Source organism: Varanus komodoensis, unplaced genomic scaffold (genome assembly GCF_004798865.1).
Source record: "Varanus komodoensis strain SLA01 unplaced genomic scaffold, ASM479886v1 scaffold10, whole genome shotgun sequence".
Taxonomy (NCBI): Eukaryota; Metazoa; Chordata; class Lepidosauria; order Squamata; family Varanidae; genus Varanus; species Varanus komodoensis.
In genome coordinates, this window is record NW_025335269.1 from 211,861 (window position 1) to 233,698 (window position 21,838).

The 21,838-nt window shown below is 41.0% G+C and overlaps 2 protein-coding genes across 2 annotated transcripts in view; both read left to right on the forward strand.

Moving 5' to 3' along the window:
• Positions 1–808: 808 nt before the first annotated feature.
• CHMP5 (charged multivesicular body protein 5) lies at positions 809–10,109 on the forward strand. Its single transcript, XM_044452197.1, has 8 exons — positions 809–970; positions 4,183–4,287; positions 5,086–5,132; positions 5,961–6,054; positions 6,140–6,211; positions 6,679–6,787; positions 8,246–8,358; positions 9,359–10,109. Exons 1-8 carry the CDS (start codon positions 902–904, stop codon positions 9,407–9,409), a joined length of 660 nt encoding a protein of 219 aa, XP_044308132.1. The 5' UTR covers positions 809–901; the 3' UTR covers positions 9,410–10,109.
• A 3,480-nt stretch (positions 10,110–13,589) lies between these two features.
• Positions 13,590–21,838, forward strand: part of LOC123034693 (zinc finger protein 830-like) — an 82,686-nt gene continuing 74,437 nt past the window's right edge. Inside the window, exons 1-3 of the mRNA XM_044452270.1 lie at positions 13,590–13,729; positions 18,625–18,753; positions 20,907–20,989. Coding sequence (XP_044308205.1) covers positions 13,681–13,729; positions 18,625–18,753; positions 20,907–20,989 — 261 coding nt within the window. The 5' untranslated portion in view covers positions 13,590–13,680. The remainder of the gene's footprint in view (positions 13,730–18,624; positions 18,754–20,906; positions 20,990–21,838) is intronic.

The following is a 21,838-nucleotide window of genomic DNA, read 5'->3' on the forward strand; positions in this document are numbered from 1 at the left end:
GAAAGACCAGGCCTGCAGTTTGGGAATGTTTCAGGATTCAGCTCTGCTCTTGGATGCTCCAATGGAAGCTGTGGCTAGGAGTGCTTCTGAACATCTTTGGTTGATGCATTAGTTACACCCTGGATCAAGTAGATCCGGTCATTCTCACGCAGTTAACCTGGATTGTAATATGCTCTGCACTGGGCTGCTTTGTAAAAACATTTGAAAATCTTAGGTGGTGCAAAATGTGATCAGCAGACTGATTTCTGGAGCCCATGTGGCTGTTTGTAATACTAGCTTTATTTCATCTGCACTGGTTTCCAATGAATTTCTGGACACAATTCAAAGTAGTAGCACTTGTTTTATACGTTTGGAATCAGGACCCTTGAAGGACTGTCTGATATATCATCCTATTGTCCTATTGCATTTAACATCAGAGGCACCGCTGTACGTTCCACCATTTTTTGAAGTACACATGGGATGTAAGGCAAGGCTTTTTCTATTGTGTTACCAAGGATGTAGATCTCTTACCCTCAGTTGGCTCTGCTTTTTAACCTCCAGGCAAGCTCCTAAGACTTTAATTTTGCAGAGCTGTTAATAGATTTTTGTAGTATGAACTATTTTTCCCGGATGTTGTGCTTTATGAATAAAATGAAAATTATGAATTTTTAAATTGGCTCAAACCAAGGCGGAAGAGTTCATCTATACACAATTTCTTCCGCAATCACCTCGCTGTTTTTGACGAAAGCCTCACGTAATCTCTCTATCAGTTCTCTGATTGGCTGCTATGTTCAAAGAGTGAGCAGGGGCGCAAGCGTACTGGGTTGCTTCCGGATCCAAGCGGTCTTCTCGGTGGAAAGTTCCTGGTTGTCCCATTGTTTGTCTACTTGGGTTGATTGCGTTCGTTTGAACACCTGCCGAAATGAACCGCTTGTTTGGCAAGTCGAAGCCTAAGGCGCCGCCCCCGAATTTGACGGACTGCATCGGCACGGTGGGTTCCTGCGGGAGGAAGAGAGGATGAAGAGGTGGCAGCGGCGCTCCCCCTGCTGCCAAGGGAACCGCCCCCTGGTCGTGTGTGGGGGCTGTCGTTCGCTCTATGGGCTTTGCGTAGAGTGGTCCCTGTCCGCAGATTACTACATGCCGTTCTTTATCATCTGGAGGTGGGCAGAAAGTGGGCCGTACTCTACTAGTGGTGCACCCGATGCCTGCTGCTGATGTGTGGGATTCCCAGAGGCTGGATCAGGCTGCTGGCCGCTGTTTATCCGGACTCTTAACTTCGATTTTCACTTCAATTTATAATCGAGTGTAACAGTATTCTTAGAAGTGAGCACCCTCCAGTTCAATTAAATTGAATTCTAGGTTTAATTTATAGTTTTACTTAGGGTGTAAACCTGTGCAAAGCTTACGACTGCCAGCATGCCCTGGTCAGCTAAATTTATATAGGACTGTGTTTTTGGAGTATTTTTATCTTGTTCTTAGCCGAAAAGGCCCCTGAAATGCCTTACAAATCATTGGTAAAATAAGACCAACTCTGCCCACTGGTTTGCAATCTAAACGATATGACATACAAAGTAAATAGAACAGGGAGAGGAAAGGAGAAAAGCAGCTTTTCCACAGGACTGGTGGAATAGCCCAGTCTTGTCGTTAACACCCTCAACACTGATTGCTGGAATAGCTGGTGTTGATGACAGTTGAGGCAGCAGCTGAGGCTGATTGGTATATGAAGATCCAGGACAGAATCTTGGTGGGAAATTCAGAACAGATTAAAAAGAGATAGGAGTCAAATTGTGGGATTCATCACAGGATGTGGTGATGGCTACCAATTTGCATAGCTTTCAAAGGGACTTGGATGAACTCATGGAGGAGAAGGCTATGAATAGCTATTAGTCCTGATAGTTGTATGTTCCCTCCAGTTCCAGATACAGTATTATGCACATCAGTGAGAATATGAGGGAGTATGTAGGTTTCCTACAAACATTGGGTTGTACACAGAATGGTGGACAAGATAGATCTTTGATCCAGCATAATAGGAAGAGAAGCCTCTATGTAAGTATGTGTATCACCTCAAAATCATAGATGTAAATAACAACAAATTAGTAAGAAATACAGCACAGCAGCAGTAAAAGTACCAGTAAAAAAAACAACATTTACAGATAGTTTTGACCTGTCATGTAAAGGCCATCCAATTTGGCACCAGGTAGGTAGATGAGGTGAGCAAGTTCAAAAGATGTTGTGGAAGTATTCCATCTGGCAGCCATCTATGTCTCTTCTGAAACTGTGGGGACCCAGAACCAGGCTTTCATCATAAATATAGAAACAGAGCGAGTCAGAAGGGGCCTCCCAGGCCATCTAGTCTGACCCCCGACTGCAGCCGGCTCCACTCATGACATGCAGAGGTTAGGAGGTTATTAGGAGGACAATATTAAGAGGTTAATCTGATGGATGGAACACTGTACTTGATAGATTTGAATGGGATGTAGCCAGCAAGAGTGCACCCTTGGGATCATGGAAAACAGGTTAGCTGAGTATTAGGAGAATCTGAATATACACTTGATGGACCATGGGAATTCTAGCTGAAAACAACACCAAATTTCTCTAGACCTCGACACTATAAAACCAAAGGATGGACAAAATTCTACTGAACTAGTCGCCTTAAAAAAAAAAAACATTCCCAGTAGATGGTGGTTATTTAAATGCCTTTTAAATATTTTTTTAAATTGAAGATGTCCATAATGTTTTTCCTAAATTCAAGATAATTTATTTAGGAATAAATCTGTTTTACAATTGTAAAATATATTTTAAAATCCATAATAATTTAATAATAAACATTATAAAAAGTCTCCTTGACATCATATTCAGATTTAGAAAGCTGGCAAAAGGGAAGGAAGAATAGCATCTTCCAACCTGTTCCAGTTCTTAAAACAATTTTCTTTTCATTACAACCAAAAGGAGAAAAGTTACATGCAATAGTTCCGGATGGCTGAAAATGACCCCCTTGTCAAGGGTCTGCCAAGAAGTCTTTGGATTCTTCCCTGATCCTTTTATGATATGTTTCCCACCGGTTCTTGATCTTTCCCTTTTGGCCACTACTGATACTAGAGATATAAAGGCTGTGGAAGATTTTGTGGGGGAAGGAAAAGAGCATCTATGGTCAAATCCATCTTTCCAAGGATGGATTTGCTTCCCTATCCTACTCGTATGACCTTTCAGAAGGCATGCTAAGGACCACAGAATTACAGCTTTTATATCTTGCTCCAAGTTAACAGTATGTTGTAACTGCAGTACCTAGGCTGTATTAATGTCAGACAAGTGCTTCCTAAAGGAAAGTCCAAGCACTTTAAGATAGGCAATTTGTAGCAGGCATGAAAATAATTGTTTGTTGCTTCCCCACGGTCAGAAAATTGACCTTGGTGAATACAGGAACAACCATGTTGGCTCAGACTATGGGTCCATCTAGTCCATCACTCCATACACAGGTAACCCAAGATCACTCAGGAAGTGGATGGAGGGTAGAAGAGGAGACTGGGGTCTCCAGGATGCAAGGTATCCTGATAGTACTTGAATCTTTTTCCCTCTCCCTCTGAATCACCACAGCTAAAGGACTCAAATTGGTGATGTTTGAGAAACACAAGTGCAAAGGTTAGTTACACCCTATGTGTAACTAACCTTTGGACACTAGCCAAGATGGAAACAAAGGATGCAGTGCGCAGGGGCAACTTTGGAATGGAAATAATGCTTTTTTAATGCTTTGATGCTAGAAACACAGAGAGGTACTGGGCAGAGAAAAGATTACAGGGTGGATGTATTTTCCAGCCATAGCACTTTGTTTCCTAGTGCCCAAGTGTTACTTTTGTTGTTGTCTGGCACATTCAGGAGTACTAAAGAACCAGTATAAGTGGAAATATATAAGCACTATTTCTTCATCCCATATTTTGATTCTGGATTAGCAATTCCCAGGGTCTGTGCATTAATGATTAATATTATTAATATTAATTATTGATTAATATTATTGTGATATTAAGTTGCTATTGATTGCATTTTTAGTGTTTTGAGTGTGATCACCATGTAGCATACTTGGGTTTCTTTAAGATTTGCTGTGATAGTCTTGCTTTGCTTCAGCATCTGCAGTTGTGTTTGCCATTAGTAAATAGGACCTCTCTCTCCCTCTCCCCCCACTCCCTCCCTCTTCCCCCCCCCCCAAAGGTGGAGGGCAGAGCAGAGTCTATTGACAAGAAAATTTCTAGGCTTGATGCAGAATTGGTGAAGTATAAAGATCAAATGAAGAAAATGAGGGAGGGGCCTGCAAAGGTAAGATGTTAGCAATTTTGGGTGAAGCGACGATTGCTGCTGCTATCTCATATAATACTAGTTCTCCAGGTTTTATCTGCGTTGCTGAATGTTTCTTCTGCAATAGTTGTCTCAGCATCTCAGATCTGGCCCAGGGTTAAGAAAATACCTAATGTATAGTACTGCTGTCATGCCTAGGGTACCTGTAAATCTTTGCTTGCCTCTCACCCTTAATTCTCAGTCTGTAAATGTAGATAGCAGCTTTCTCACATATTTTGCTGTTCCAGTGCATAAACTAAAGTGCAAGCTGCTTCACTTTCTAAAATAATGCTGCAGAATTTCCTGGCTATAAGAATGCAAACAGGCTGTAATATATAATATAGCCATTTTCCCTTGTTAAGAAAATGAAAGAGCTATTACGGTATGGGAGGCATTGTTCAACTTCAGTGAGGAAAGACCCACATTTAGAATTCTGCTTAGTTTAATTTATGTCAATTTAATTTACTTGAGGTGGTTATGAGCTTAAAAAGTGGTGGTGAATGAACCTTGAGCTCCATGAAGGAATGGTGGTCTCTTAAAACTTGCATAAAAATACTTTTTGGAAATTCTTAAGACTTTTGTTTACCTAAGTAGTTTATGGACTATAGATGGGCCTGATAATGTTACCAAAGAACATTCTCATTTGTGTTTGTAAACCATCATGGATAAGCAGAAAGGTGATATATACATCTTTAAAATTGAGAATCTTAAGTGTTGTACCCAGTATTTGATTAACCAGTCCTTATTGCTATTGACATCTGATTGTTACCTCTTCTCTAGAACATGGTAAAGCAGAAAGCTCTGAGGGTGTTAAAACAGAAGCGAATGTAAGTTTGAAACTTCTTTAATCTTTACCTTTAAAACAGAGTACTAATTTGGAGAAAGTTGGAAGAGGGTAATTTCAAATTTTGATTTTGTAGCCAGGTCAGCTTTGTCACCATCCAGCCACTTCCCAAGATTACTGGCTCATGCAGAGAACAGGCTAAGAAGGGTCTCTTCTCCATTTTGCCTATCATTTTCCTTGACTCTAGTCATAGCCAAGTACATTCACTTCTGGCAGTTGCACCATCTTCTGATTGCAGAGAGACATAAAGGTGCACACCAGAGGAGCAGAGAAAGCTACAATGAAGAGAGCAGGGGAAAGAACCAAGTTCCTTGGACGCATAAGGAATATTTCCAGGGAACACTCTGGCATGAAGCTGTCAGCATCATGCAGTGAGTAAATTAGGACAAACTGCTGAGGGTTCACAATAAAGTTAGCATTACCAAGGAGTATGGGCTTCATAGTTAAGACACATATTTGCCCATGCATATGCAGGTGATTACATGGAAACAGGGATGTAATGCTAATGCATACATTGCCCCTGTTTTTTACAACTTGAAAAAAACTATTTTTCCCTTACAGTATGACAGTGAACAAACTTTTAATTAGGATGTGATTTAAAACTTGTTAGAATATCTGGAAGGTCGATAAAGTTGCTACAAGAGCTGTAATTACATTGCAGCTGTCCATTCTTCCCCTAAACCTTTGGACAGGGCTGTAGATGTGCTCTACTGGATATGTAATACTAATCTAGATCTCTGGAATCAATAGATATTACTAGTTTGTGACTTAGGATAGCAGAATGTCTAATGGTTATATGTTTTAAATGTAGGTATGAAAACCAAAGGGATAACCTTGCCCAGCAATCTTTCAATATGGAACAAGCTAATTATACCATCCAGTCTCTGAAAGATACAAAAACAACGGTAATTTTTATTTTCATTTCGGTTTTGAGATATATTTTATATGTGATATAGTGGTTCTAAGAACCTTATCTGGCTACTTTTCTAGGTTGACGCCATGAAATTGGGAGTAAAGGAAATGAAAAAGGCTTATAAACAAGTAAAAATTGATCAGATTGAGGTGAGTTGCAGTGTTTCCTTAAAAAACAACAAACCATAATTACTCAAAAATCTACAATTTGCTTTTAATACTGAACTAAATATTATTTGCTTTTCCTCTTCTTAGTGGCCTATCCTTTCCCTCTTTAGTTTTATGTGAGTCCCAGCAAACACATTGTATAAGTGGTATCTTGAATCAGGCAAACAACATTTTAAATTAAAACTCTTTGAGGGGTATGGACGAGAAAGTACAATGGGCTGGATTCAGATTTTACTTATGCTTTGATTTGACCCATTGACATCTATTGAATTTAAGTCAGTTAAAAATCAGTGATTTTGTATTACATATCAACCAAGTTAATTAACAAAGTATCCAACAAGGCTTTGTTCATTTAAAGCAAACCAATAAGTTCTAATGAATAGTGATGAACGTCCAATTATTAAGTAGACCTACCAAAATTTGGTCTTATATTTTATGATAAACTTCAGGACCTACAAGACCAGTTGGAAGATATGATGGAAGATGCTAGTGAAATTCAGGAAGCACTTGGACGTAGCTATGGAACTCCAGAAATTGATGAAGAAGACTTGGAGGCAGGTAAGTTACCAATTTTACCAGGGCCAGCATTTAATAGGTCCAGGATAGATAACACATACTTAATTCCAGCTGTGCCAGATCTTAATTAAGAAAGCTTAACTGTAGATTAATACAGTCTTACCAAACTTGGTGCCTTCCAGATACTTTGGGCTTCAACTCCCATCAGCCTCAGTCTGCATGAACAATGGTCAGGAGTGCTGGGAATTGTCTCCCAAAGCATCTGGAAAGCACCAGGATGGGGAAGGCTCATATTCTGAGTTAAAGGAAAAAAATATTGATGAGCGGTGATCAGTGGTAGAAATCCAAGATTCACCTTGTCTTGAGCATGAAGAAAACATGAGAGCCACTGTTCTATGCTGGTTAGAATGTTAGACTGGGAACCTGGAAGACCTGGGTTCTAGTCCCCTCTCAGCCATGCAGGTCAGTGAGTTACTTTGTGCCAATTACTCAGACACAGACTAACCCAACTTATAGAGTGGTTGTTATGAGGGTAAAATGGAATGGAGGGGATCGTGTAAGCAGCTTTGGCTTCCTTGCAAGGGGAAAATGGTGGGATATAAATGCAAAGTAAGAAATAATTAAACTCATGCTGCTTTGTTGGATCCAAGCTTGTGGTTTTGTGTGATGTCTGAATGAACAGATGATTCGTTGTTCCACCTTCAGAGGTTGCTGCATCATGGAGATAAGAACACTCCTATGAAGCTTAGTAGATGGGAAACAGAGTGGACTAGTAGCACCCATCATTCTTCTTTACTGGCTATGTTCACTAAGGAGCTGTAGTCCAACAACCTTCAGCAAGCCACACACTCCTCACCCCTGCTCTAAACAGTTTGTTTCCTGTATTTTTGCAGGCTTAACCCCTAGCTTTGGGTTCTAAAGTGCAGGGCTTGCTTTGATATGACCCCTCTATGGAATTTTGTTAGTGAGTGAAACTCATACTAGAAATGCTTGTCACCATGTATTCCAACTTAATGGTTCAAGTAAATGGAGCAGAAGTCTTCTGTTTCTTCCCCTAAATACTTTCTACCCCCTTTTTTATTTTAGCAAGGAAATGTTTGTATGGAATAATGGCTTCTAAATAACAGATATAGCTAACATTAGGAATTGGTGATTCAGTTTTTGTTTTCTCTCCCTATCATTTCCTTCTGTGCTTTTTTATGGTAAGCTCAAAGAAAAGACTTTTTTTATTTATCTCTAAGCCACTCTAGAGGCCTTTTTGGCTAAAGAGTAGGATATAAATTCTTTAAACAGCTGTTAATTATTACAAAGAAATGAGCTGTTATTTTTGGAGAACTAGCATGAGAGCAGGCTAAATATTTTCAGTAACGATAATTTTACAAGTGTTGTACTATTTGCATTTAAATCAGGTATATCATATTTTGGGCAAGTTCATCCAGCATCAGTGTCTGTTGTTAATCAGTATACATTTTTGTCCTAACGTTTTAACAACAATTACAGAATTGGAGGCACTCGGTGATGAACTCCTTGCTGATGAGGATAACTCCTATCTGGACGAAGCTGCATCTGTTCCATCAATTCCAGAGGGTGTGCCAACTGATGCAAAAAACAAAGTGAGTTTCCTTTCCATTCACCCTAACTGTAAGCTGTATATAAACTCAAACATATTTGCAACAGAGCCCCTGTCAAAATCTCAACCACATAGAATACATTATTTTTGTTTATTGCTCTTCCTATTGAGAAAAAGCAAAAGAAAGGTTACTGTTAGTCCCAAACAATGGTTAAGGAAACTCAAATGTGGTTTGGCATGACACCTGAATTTGCAAACCATTGTTTGTCATCACCTCACAGACGGAAACAGTATTCTGGTTTGAAGTGACTTTGCAAATTACACTTTATCACTAACAGTGGTTTGGCATGATAGCTGAATTAACAATATGCAGCTCCAGAGACTGCTGTAACATAAACATGGGAATGAACTTAAAAGTTGAATGCAAAAAGCATGGAAAACACAAATGGCTCAAAACCATGGTTTGCTTACTGTGTATCTGAATTCTGTCTGAATTCTGAACTATGGTAAGTGCAAACCAGGGTTTGATGTGATGCTTGAATTAAGCCCTAAGTTTCCATGTTACTATGTAACATCTAATACTATGTAAATTTCTGCTCAATTATCAAAAAGTGTGTGTGTGTATATAGAGAGAATAACTCTCTGCTCATAAATTCATGTTTCTCTGTTATGACTTTAGTGGGCAAGCAAATATGGTTTGACTCCTCTCATTTTAATTGAAACTAAATAAAAGCTTCCTTTGGATATCTTCAGATTACCATTTTCTTTATGGTATAAGTACTTCTGTTTATTTGCAAAACATTACTTATCTCTTTGTAAAGTAAATGTAATGACATAATCAAGTGTTCAATTATTGCAAGCTTCTTTGAGAGAAAATATTAGCAAAGTGGCTTATTAACTTAAATAAATGGTTTATGAAGTGTGGGTGCACTGTTTGGTACAAGATACAGACATAAAATTAATTTTCACTAATTTTCTATGTGGCATACCACTTAATAGCTTGGGAAAAGAGAAATTACTGCTATTTTTTCCCCTTCTCATAGGATGGTGTACTGGTGGATGAATTTGGACTGCCACAGATCCCTGCAACATAACAAGTTCATTGGAAGCACTGTTTCTCATCTTACAAATTTCTAAACGAAAATATTTGAGGTGGAGGAGATCTTAGTTTTCCAGTACCACTCCATATCACCATGTTATGAAATATGGAGTGAATGATGACTGTTGATTCCTCTCCTTTGAACATATTTTATTACTAGTTTTTCTATTAACAGCAAGATATTGAGACTACTCTTTCATTCACTTGTAGTCATTCAATGTTCCAAGATTTGGCTTCATCAGTGTTGTAGAAGTATTACATTTGGGGCTATTTATAGTTTCTTTTCTTTTTCTGGACAACAATGGGTGGTTGTGATGCTTTATGTTCAAATAACTTTATTGTGCTTGCTTTGATTATGCACATGCTATAGGAATACTTCAATTTTGATTTTATTGCTAATGGACTATATCCAAATGTAGTCATATTTAGATTGCAAATCATTGGAACCTAATTAGTCCATTATTTCAATGGGTCTTCTCTGACTAAATTTGGATCCATCCCTATTTATTTGCTATAGTCATTAGTGTAGTTGTTTAACAAATATATGCAAAGATTACTGTGTATAATCTATTTGACATAAATCATATACCATATAGGGTAGCTTGATCTTTTTGTGTGGTATCTTTCTAACACACAGTTCTTTTTGTCTCTGTTACTAGAAAAGGCCAAACTATAAACTTCTTTATTGATCTTCAGCTAAATTCATAATCCTTTTCATCTCTACATGAGAAACATATGCAATTCAGTTTTGGAATGTCCAGATTCCAGGAAGCACCCCAGTCTTTGTTCTGTTATACTTATGTTTTGGAAAATGTGAATTCCTGGTTAGTAGCTAGTGTTATGGGAGAATACACATAGCTAAAGGAGCTGAAAACTGATTGAATAACCCTTTCCTAGGAAAGTGCTACTATGAGAGCCATCACTTTCTCCAGATACCTCAGTTGGTTGAGATGAGGACACTTGGTATTCCTCAGGTGGTTAGAGTTTGGCCATGGGACCTTGAGTTAAAGGTGGGGAGAAACTCAGTTTACATTTTAATGTAAGCGTAATTTGCATTTCATAACCCAATCAAGCCATGAGCTAAAATACTTAGACTTCAATATTTATATTTGTGATACCTTTTAAATAGAAAATTGTATCTGAAAATGCATATATTGGGGAAAACTGTGCAGAAAAATGCATATATGAAAATACGAACATGCATTCCTATTAGAACTGACTGAAAAATGCATATATTAGGCAACATTATCATTATCGCATTACATTTATATACCACCTTTTATCTGTTGCGAGGATCCCATTGTTTTCATCCTCTCCATTTTTTGGCAATGGCCCTGTGAGGTAAGGTAGGGTGAGACTGAGTAACTGGCCCAGTCACTCAGTGAGTTTCATGGTCAAATGGGAACTAGAACTCAAAGTTCCTGGGTCCCCAGTACTACACTGCAATTGCCACACTATACTTTCTCTCAGACATGCAGGTATTGGGTAAAATGTACAAGGATGCATGCAGATTTATATGTTGGACCTAAAAAATGGCTAAGTGATGCAGAAATAGGAAGAAAATGAATTCCAAGATTAGAAAAATGAGAAGCCAAACTTTACCAATCTGTCCATTTGTTCCTGACACTATTTGACATTGGTAGTTAGCACCATACTTATAAACAAGTATTATCTTCCACTCTAAGCATGCATATTTTGAAATTTTATATTAGAATTAAAAAGTCACATTAAGATTGAAGTGTAAGAAAACAATAGAACAAGCTGTTAAGACTTGCTCTTTAATTCAGTGGCTTCATTTCTCTGGTTTATATTGAACCAGATATGCTTTGTGTGGTAGGACAGTGGTGCATACTCTTACTTTCTTAGTAGGTTTCTGCTGCCACCTTCCTTTTTCCTGTAACTATGGCTAGAACAAAAATCCAGAGCTTCAACACAATGATTTGCCTTGTTAAAGTCAGTGACCAGCTGGAGTAGAGGTAGGCAACCTGGTGTCCTCTAATAGTTCTGGACTACAAATTCCAAAATGCATGACCTTTGTTCATGTTGATTGTAGCTATGGTAGTTCTAGTTCAACCGATCTGGAGGGTAACAGGTTGCATAGCCCTGAAACTTTTTTGTCTCGGCAGACAAGGGCAGCTTGGTTTCCTCTTATCACCCAGTAGGTAAAACTAGGTAGCTTCCAGCAGTTTAGGCTAGTGGAGTTGGGTGGTACGAGTAAAACCTTTCCTTGGGTTTAGACCAATAAGTCTAACCATATCTAAATTAAGTGGACAGGTTTTATTAGAAATCAAAAATGAAGGCAAGAGCAACTTTACCATCTATGCTAAGATTCTTAGAAGAAAATGCCCATATGCAAAGCACAGAGGACTCACCTGGATGGATTCAGCACCCAGCACTCTTCTCATGGACACAGGAGATCTCAGAACCATCTTTCATAGTAAGTGTTGCCATGGCAGTCAGGGATGACTGACAAATGTGTCCATCAGCAGATGGGTTGGATAAATATCACCGTTTGGAGACAGGAGATGTGGCTAAGAAAGGTCCTAAAAGATTGCTCTGCACATTCCTGGCAGATATGACATATTAAAGGAGCTCTCCATTTATGCATTTGGTGGTATTGTAAAGTGTGAGTCTGTCACCTCGGAGGAATGGGCATTAGCTATATAGGATGGGGTGTATGATGAAGAGACAGGCCTGTGCCACAGGCGTGATTTGCCTAACATGCTTTTATTTATCATTTACTAGCTTTCTTGCCAGGTAAAATGGGTGTGTGTATGGGGGAGGGGGGGAGCCAGAAATAAATTTAACATGTAGTTAAGACATGTTGCTTCCTTGACTTCAGAAGTACAAGGCTGGGAAAGATAAGGCTGTATTCTTAAAACATCTACTCTGCAATCCTAAGCACCTGCTTGCAAGCAGGTCTCACTGAGCTCAGTGAAATACATAGTGTCCACATTAAGATTTAAGCCTTAATTTAAAAATTAATATTTAATCTCAGTGTCTTAAAATACTTACTTTCTTTGCACCTAAATTGTACCACTGGTTCTAATAAACTTTTAACAGCAACAGAGGCAGATTAAGGTGTATAAATCTTTTGTAACTTACTTGTAAATATATTGATAGTTAATAAAATACTGATTGTTTACTGAGACCACAGGCCTTGAAAGTCCCTGTTGACTACTCAGATCAGCTGTCTTTAACTGAGATTCAAGTGGCAGCTTAATGAGACTTTCTCAGCCTGGTGTAGATACACAGCCATGTGTAGATACATGGTGACATTGGCTTAAGTGAAATTTCAGAGGGGGAGGAGTTGGGGCCAGTTTGTGCTTGCCCCAAATTATGCTGTGTACTCACCCCTTTTAATGAGCCACCGGTAAAACACACCAGATTTAAGTTGAAACCATGGGTTGCAAATCTATTTCAACCCTGGCTTTAAAAAGGCACTATCATGGCAATAGTGAAGTTAGGTAATTATGCACTCTGGGCTTGTGGTTCAATGGGAAGTACCCATATGTTTCATTGATCTTGATAATACTTCTGACATATGAGCCATATTGGATTAACCCAGGTCCATTTATTCCCACAGTAGTCAAACAGATGCTTGTGGGAAACCTACAAGCAGGACAGCGCAGCAGTACTATTCTACCCATGTTCCCAATTAGCTCGTGTACTGCTTCTGATACTGGAAGCCAACATTTCTAGTAGCCTAATCTTTCATGAATTTGTCCAGTCCTCTTTTAAAACCATCCAAATTGGTGTCATTTCTTGTGGAAGTGAATTCCATGGTTTAACCGCATGTTCTGTAAAGAAACACTTTCGGGAAGGATCCTCCAAAAGTATAGTCTCAGCTATTCAGTGGTATAAAAAATAATTAAATATTAGACTACAGCTCCCAGCAACCTCCTCAGCCTGCCACAGGCCTGCTGGGAATTGCAATCTAAAACATCCAGAGGGCACCAAGTTGGGGAAGGGTGAGTGAGCGATTCATACATTTAGGCTGTACACACTTCCCAAGGAGCGAACGCTCCACTGAATGAAATGGGCTCACTTTGGATTATACCAGGGACGCGTTATCTTCCGAGAGTGACTTGCTGCTCTCCCGCCCACTGTGGCAGCAACAGCAGGTTCGGAGCCGCCTGCTCTTCCCACTCTCTTCCCACGGGCCCCAGGCAGTTTCCGGCCCGGGAGGAAGCGCCACTGCCGGGCAGCAGGCGGACTCGGCGGGAGCTCCTCCTCTGAGCGAGGAGAGGCAAGGCGCAAGCGGGGATGGCAGTGCCCGGTGAGAGCTCGGCCTTGACGGTGACGGTTACCTACGGTAGGCGCAGGAGGGTACTGGGCGCGCTGGGCCGTGGGCGGGAGGATGGGCGGGGAGGGACTCAGGCAGGCTGGACCAAAGGTCTTCGCCGGGGCCGAGGGTAGTCATCCGAGGCGCTGCTTCGGCTCGCAGATGAGGGCGCGCCGGTTCTGCATCCGTCAGAGGCATGTGCTCGATGATCCCACGCTTGAGGCTTCTGCCTGATCCCTAGTGCCTCTTTTCCTTGCTCAGATGAAGCTCTAGCCCTCGCTGCTGCTTTATTATTAGTACCGCATCCGTTTCTTCGCCTTCCTCTCTGGGTTCCTCCCTCGTCTCACTGGAGCAGTCAGGCTGTATGTGCCCGATTGAGGGAGGAGCGGAGCCAACCAAATGTAAGACACCCAGCGTTGCCTGAGCCAAGATGTCCGTTGCTTTTCAGTACCCGAGCTTTTTCCTGGCACAGATAGCGCTGGAGTGCCTCTGAGCGTGTTTGGAGTAAGAGTTAGTGCAATGGCTAGATCGTTGATTATCTCCATGTCACGAAAAGCGTTAGCTGTGAAATTCTAGAATTAATTCATGATCTAAACGTTACCCTTCAACTAACAGAGGTCAAGGCCTGTAAAACGCACAACATAAAGTAAGTCTTAGGGTAAAAAATGCTGGGAAAAATTGAAAATAACACATGAGAACTATAATTAATGATGATACGTGTTATGACCAAAATCCACAATGTCCTGGTTCACATTTCCAAATGCAGACCTGCTTACCCATGGTTAAAGGTTAAAAGATTAAAGGTTTCCCCCTGACATTAAAGTCCAGTTATGTCTGACTCTTGGGGGCGGTGCTCATCTCTGTTTCCTAGCCAAAGGAGCCAGTGTTTGTCTGCAGACAGTTTCTGTGGTCATGTGGCCAACATGACTAACACCGAAGTGCACGGAACATTGTTACCTTCCCACCGAAGTGGTACCTTTTTATCTGCTTGCATTTGTATGTTTTTGAACTGCAAGGTTGGCAGGAGCTGGGAAAGAGTAAGGAAGCTTACCCCATCTGCAGATTCGAACTGTTGACCTTTCGGTCAACCAGCCATGCCACTGCATCTCTTTACCTATGGTAGCTTTTGTTTTAAAGTGGCATGTCATGTCATCCAAACCAATCCCACCGTGGGTAATGTCCAGTGAGACATTCTGCAAAAGTGCAAGACCCCTTTTTTACTCTTTCGGAACTCAGCCTGGCTGCAGCTGGCACCAGTCACCCCACAAGTGCCCAAGCAGCACTTGTAGATAGCTAGCCCTGGCTTGCTGCCTTTCCTTTCTAGATCAAGGCCTGTTTCATCCCCTGTGGCATTTATGCATTTAAAACTTACCCCCTCCCCACCCCAAATATCACAAGAGGCAGCCTTTCTCAGTCCTCATTTTCTCAGCCACTGACAGCCACTTCAAAGCGCTCAGGTCCTCAGAGAAAAAGTGTATCATCTTTTTTCCCTGGGAAAAAAGAGCTTTGACAGCTAGTTGTCAAAACTTTCAGTCCCTTCAAAAAGGAGTTTCGACAAGGCAATGGGAGTTTGTGGACCCATATTTGGATCAACATCCAGGGTTGGTACTTGTACTTTTGCAACAGGCACTCTACCACACACAGCATTGCCTAACTGAGGCTCCTGATTTCCCCTCTTGTACAGCTGTAGCTACATCACTTTTTAAATTGCAAATGTTTGTGAAAATAAGGAATTTTTTTAAAAGTTTGCCAGCCAGATACTCAGGCACTTTGAAGCTGTTGGAACAGCAATTATAGCTAGGTACCTTTTGGGATCTCTGAGGGGCAAATGTTTAAACTGCATAATTGCATGGAGAGCCACAGTGACTTTCAGTTGTGGCAGGGAAGGAGAGAAGACTGGGTTCTGCCAGTGTCCAGTGGGATACTTCCTAGAGAAGCAGTGGGGAAGAAGTAAACATATGGTTAGCCCAACTGCTGTTTGGGCTCACCATGGATTGCTTGCAGAGCTACCAGTCCACCTTGGTTAATCGTCAAGGAGGTGAAGTGTTGTACTATGCAAATGTGGCCAGTGAGATTGGATGAGTAGCAATAACCTGGCTAATTTCAGTAAGTTCATAGTGTATGAACATAGTGTACCTGGGCCACGATGTGAGGTAGACAAGTTCTGTCAACCCCTCTCCAAAATCAATGTTCTGAAAATAAAGTTGTTCTGTTTTATGTGGCCTTTTAGATCTGCATTGAGGCCCTTCTGAGGGAGCACCCTCCTCAGGAAATAAGGACAGTGGCAACAAGAAGAGGGACCTATTCAGGAGTGGCACCCTGACTTTTGATTGAGCTCCCCAGAGAGTTTGCCTGGCACCATCTTTATACTCTTTTTGGCATCAGGCAAAGACCTTTGTATTCTGCTGGTATTTTAATTGTTAAATAGGATTTTAATGGTATTTTAATAGAAGGAGATATGTCTTTTATGAAATCAGGAGTTCTGGTGGGTGCACTTTTATAGTCGTTAATTTTTTAAATTGATTGCAGTGTTTTAATACTGTTTTATATTGTTTTTATATGGTTTCTATTGTTATAACCCGCCTAAGGAGCTGTGTGGCTGATGGGGCAGGCTAGAATTTAATAGTATGTGATGAGAATCTTTTCCGTTGGTCTGCATTCAGTTTGAACTGCTCCCAAAGAGACACTTACAATGCTGTAAATCGATTTAAATTGCTAGTCAGTAAGACTAGATTTAAATCATGATTTTCTGCATAATATGTACATGAGCCTGCCTTACCTGTAGGTAGAGGATCTTCATTAAAATATTCTCAAACTGGGCCTCTTTTATGGCCTGCTGCCAGTATAGGCTTTCTTCTCCAAGGAAATAATTATATGATAAACCCTAGGCTATACACAAGAAGTTCAAAGGTTTTGTGGAATATTCTGCTCCAAAAGATTCACTTTCAGTTTTACTGTTTGCTCCTCCCTCCTCTTGCTTAGCTTCTTATGCAGATCTATTCCATTCTCAACTATCTTATTGTGTCCCATGATTTTTTTTTGAAATGTAACACTTATGAGGTAAGGGATTGTTTCTGAGAAGATAGATTTGCAAAGGAGTAATGGGATTAGGGTCCTTTTCTCAACTCTGTATGTTTACTTTATAACATTTATGCTGTGAAGAAGAGGCACGTGTTCTCTGAAGGCAGAAATTCACAGTTTTGAGACATGTAAAACCAAGCATTTGTGATAATATCTTCTACATAGAAAAATTACCCAATGATCTTACAGAAATCTCTGGAAGAGCATGACATTGTGAATGGATTAATGGAATTCATTTACCAACAAAAGTAAACATTGCATGAATAAACAGCCTCATGCTACATCATTAAAAACTAATTCTTATTCCATGATGAATAACCTTTGGACTATAATGTTTCTTAAATAGAAAACTATCTTTAGATACATTTTTCCTCAAAAATTTATTTAACAAATCCAATTTAAAAAAACTGATTTAAATTTAAAAATCCAGTTTTTATTTTTTTGAACACCATTGATTTTTATCCATTCTGGAATATTGTCCCATTGCAGTGATCATATGTTCCTAAACTTGGAGCCTAACACTCATCATAGGTAGGATGAAGGAGTAGTGGAGATGATCTAGTGATATAGTTTTGGAGAGGGAGGGAAGAAGGCTGGGGAGTCTCAAAGATAGCTTCTACCTTGGTTTTTCCAGTTTCCTCCCCTCTCTGCTTGCCCAAACGCCGCTTTTTTCCTACCTTCCTAGTCATGTTCCTGACTGGTGGCTTCCAGGGGGAAGAGGATGGAGCTCTGATTTCAAGCTCTGAGAATGGAATACAGTGGTACCTTGGCTCACAAACTTAATCCGTTCCAGGACTCTGGTCATGAGCCAAATTGGTCGTGAGCCAAATCAAATTTCCCCATAAGGTTCAATGTGAATAAGGTGAATCCGTTCTGTAACCATTTTTTAAATCAGAAAAATGTGAAGCAAAGTGACAACAAAGATCTCGGCCATCTTCCCCCCCTCCATCCCAAGTACAAGCGTGGCCATCTCTCCACCCCCCTCCAGCATGACTGAGATCGTGCCTGTCATCCCTGCACGCGTCCGTCATCCCGGCGCACTGGGGGGTGGGAGGGAGAGACGGGTGCGATTGCAGGCACACTGGGGGAGGGAGAGATGGGTGCAAACGGTGCGCTGGGGGTGGGGAGATGGCCTCGATTGCAGTTCCATTCATGCAGGGAAGGTGTGCCAGATCAGAGGCGCGGTCCTCCAGGAAAGACAGGCAGAATCTCAGCCATCTCCCTCGCGGCTCTTCTTTGCTGCTCCTGTCTTTCTTGTAGCAGCCTCTGATCATGGATGCTTTCCCTGCATGAAAGCAACTGCAATCCGTGATCAGAGGAGCGCTGTTGCACTTAAGACGGGTGCAGCAAAGCAGAGCTGCGAATCCGCTCGTCATTCGTGCAGCCGCACACCTCTGATCACGGACGCCTTCCCTGCACGAATGGAACTGTGATCATGGCCATCTCCCCACCGAGGGGGTAGGGGAAGATGGCTACAATCTTGGTCGCCACCCAAAGTGGTGTTCGTGACCCAAGTAAAAATGTTTCAGTAATTTTTGTTCGTGACCTGATTTTTTTGTGAGCCAAGGCGTTTGTGAGCTGAGGTACCACTGTACTATCCCTGAACTTGGATCTTGAAATCTGAAATATCCTTAGGCCCTCAGATGCTAGGAACCGTAGGATTCCTTCCTTGTAGGTGAAGCTTTCTCCACTGCTTTTGTTTCAGGGAAAATGCCAGATGCTAAATTTCTGATTGTCAGACTGCTATTAGCAGCACAAGATTAGGGCAATTTAAAAAGGTAGTGACCCTAAAGCAGGCCGAAGTTCATGCTGCCTGAATATATTTTCATCATGGTTCTTTTCAGGTAATGAAAAACATAGCCTTCAAGTTGCTTCTCAAGAAGAAGATAGTCAGCCAACAGTACGTGATATGGCTCTCTTAATTGAACAAGTAACTGGAGTTCCAGTTTCTTTTCAGAAACTGATACATAAAGGTAAATAACATTCTGATGCCTGCAATAGAGTCCTGTGTATGTCTACAAAGAAGCAAGTCCCATTGAGTTCAGTGGGGCTTACTCCCAGTAAGACTGCAGCCTGTTTCTACATTTCATTTTCAATCACAATATAGCTTGGGTGAGGCTTTATATGTTCTGAACAGTTATAATATTTAGAGCATTTCTCAAAAGTCCATCCTAGGAATAGATAATAAAATTAAAAACTCCATAATGGAGCAGTTTTTAAAAATTGCATGACAAGTTATGTGTGAGAGAGATAACAACTAACTTTGAACTTTTTTCAGAAGTATTTCATAATATTTATGAGTGTAATCAGGCCGGCACAACTTTTGTCTACCAAACATGTATTGTGGCTTACTGCATATTTAACACCCTCTTTTTACAGTTCTAGCAGATAGCAAATGCAGGAGATGAGAGCCCCTAGTGCAGTGATGGTGAACCTATGGCACATGTGCCACAGCAGGCGGGCAGAGACCTCTCTGTTGATATATGAGCCAAGTTGCCCCGGCATCACCCCGACAGCCATGCACATATTCAGAAAGAGTAAGGCGCCAGGTGACGGCGTCATTCATTCGCTGCGACTTGCTGCAGAAGGCAGCATCGAATAGGTCCCTGCCAGAGGCAGGCACAACAGCTGTGGCGGGTGCACCAAGCGCTGGTGATGACGCCCTCCTTCTGCCTCTCCTCCTCCTGGCCTGCAGCATGTGAGCAGCTGCCCCAGCCACCCTCCTGGTGCAGTGGTGAGACCCTGCTAACTCAGTAGCCACAGGTGCAGCCAGACAGCCCTGTGCCCACTTGCCTGCGCATCTGCTCCCGCACTGGGCTTCCAAGCTGGTGGTCACGGGGTGGGGGGAGCTGGGTAAAGGGAGCATGCGACAGGGTCGAGGCAGCAGAGCAGCAGCAGTAGCTGGAGTGAGGAGTAGGAGAGAGAGGGCGCCTGGGATTGATATGGCGCTTCCTGGGGAGGGAGGCCAAAACGAGGAAAAGTGGAGGCTGGAACTGCTACAAAGTGAGAGGAGTGCGCACGTGGCAGGGACCCCCCTTCCCACCCGACCTCACTCGCCAAGGCTTGGCAGTGCCATGGCGCCTTGAGGAAGATCCCAACAGAAGCATGGAAGGGATCAGTGACAGCCTCTCCTTTCCTTTAGTTTAGGTCTCTCTACCCCACATTCCACCCCACTGGTAAACTTTCAAGCACCACCGAAGCTCCTGTGGCATTCCCAGTGGCAGGTTTGGGGGCGAGGAGGGAGTGAGTGAGTGCATGCGCCCAGCACAAGCAAGCCCAGTGTCTCCCGATTTGGGAGTGCTGAACGTGAACATGGCTCCTTCTCTCTGTTATTGTGTTTTTCTTTTAAGACAAAAGATGTTAATGTATGAGGTTTTTTTTCTAAACTAAAACCTCAGTATTCAGGTCTTATTGCAGTATTGGCACTTTGTGATAAATAAGTGGGTTCTGGGTTGCAGTTTGGGTACTCAGTCTCTAAAAGGTTCGCCATCACTGCCCTAGTGGTAGCCATAGTGATTGGTAGCTTTTTTTTTAATGTAATGGGTCGTATTATACAGGCATTTTAATGTTTTACATGCATTATACATATGGTTTGAAAATAAGCGTAGGCATTATTCCTTTTATATTAGTCCTTGAGGTTTTCCCTATTATTTTAACATACCAGGAATCTATGCAATAAATATAACTAGTTCTTACCAGTTGTTGGAAAAGTAAAGACTAAATAAGTCTTCAAAACTGCCTGTATCAAAGAATGCTGCAAACCATTTCAACTGATTTCATGTGCTGTTTGTATTTAATTATTGTGAAGTCATACTGGGCAATTCTTTGCTTTTAAATATAGCACAGCCAAGAGATAGGTGTCACAGCCCCCTCTGCTTCAGTGTCACTGCAAGCTTGGGCAGCCAGGCAACTGAGTGGTAAGAGAGACTGAAGGTATCTTAGAAAGTGAATGATGAGAGCTGTGAGCGACAGCTTCATATAAACATGTGTGTTTAGAATGTAGATGATAGGAAAGCTATTTCACTCATTATTTTTTGATCAAATTGAAGCTTTACTGATTCTTTGAATCAGTTCACATTGAAATTTCCAAAACAAATGTGTGGATTTGTTTGTGTTTCCCTCCTAGGGAAGTCCCTGAAAGAAATGAACCAGCCATTGTCTACATTTGGAGTGAAAAATGGTTGCAAAGTCATGCTGATTGGGAAAAGGGTAACTTTGATTGTTATGAATGGTATTGAATGGTACAACAGATTATCATTGATCTCAGCTGTATATATGGTGGAGTCACCAGACATGATTCCCTTTGGAACGAGATAGGGCATCTACTTGCTCACTTCTTAAGCTCAGAGCACTTTCCCCTCATTCTTCATTCAAACTGAATTGGTAATAGGAAAAAAAGCCAATATAATTATATTTTCTTCCCTGTACTTTTCCTTTAAATGCAGTTGAGGGAGATGAGTTGTCCCTAGCTTAAAATAATGAGAAAGTAGCAGGTGACCTCTCTTTATGCAGCTGCACAATATATTGGGGGTTGCCTTACATTATGAGAAAGGTGGTGAATAATGAAGATGTAGTTTATAATATATAAACCCTAGTGGGTCATTAAAAGATCTTGAAAAGCAGATTGCACAAACAAAAGAACTGCTCTGGATTTAAGATCACTTTTAATGTAACACTTCTTCACTAGTTCAGGAACAGTCCTTCTTTGAGTGGAAAAGTCTTTCTGCTATTGACAGAACCCCTTTGAATTGAATGTATGGCTTTTGTTTTCACTTGTACTTGTATTTCTAACTCCCCATTTATTTTAGTTTTGTGTGTTACCTTTTCTGTCATCTGATCTATTGGGTTTTTTTCTTTTTATATCATTTCCCCTGCTTTTATTGTTAAAAATGTATCAATCAGCTGTCTAATAATCATATACAAAACAACATAAATTTTCTTAAAATAGTAAAACAATGTCAATTAATTAAGCTTTTTCTTTTTTTACTGCTTCTGTTCATACTTGATTTGAAATATTTCTGTTGTTCAAAGCTCTTGTGCAATTTGTGTTTCTGATAA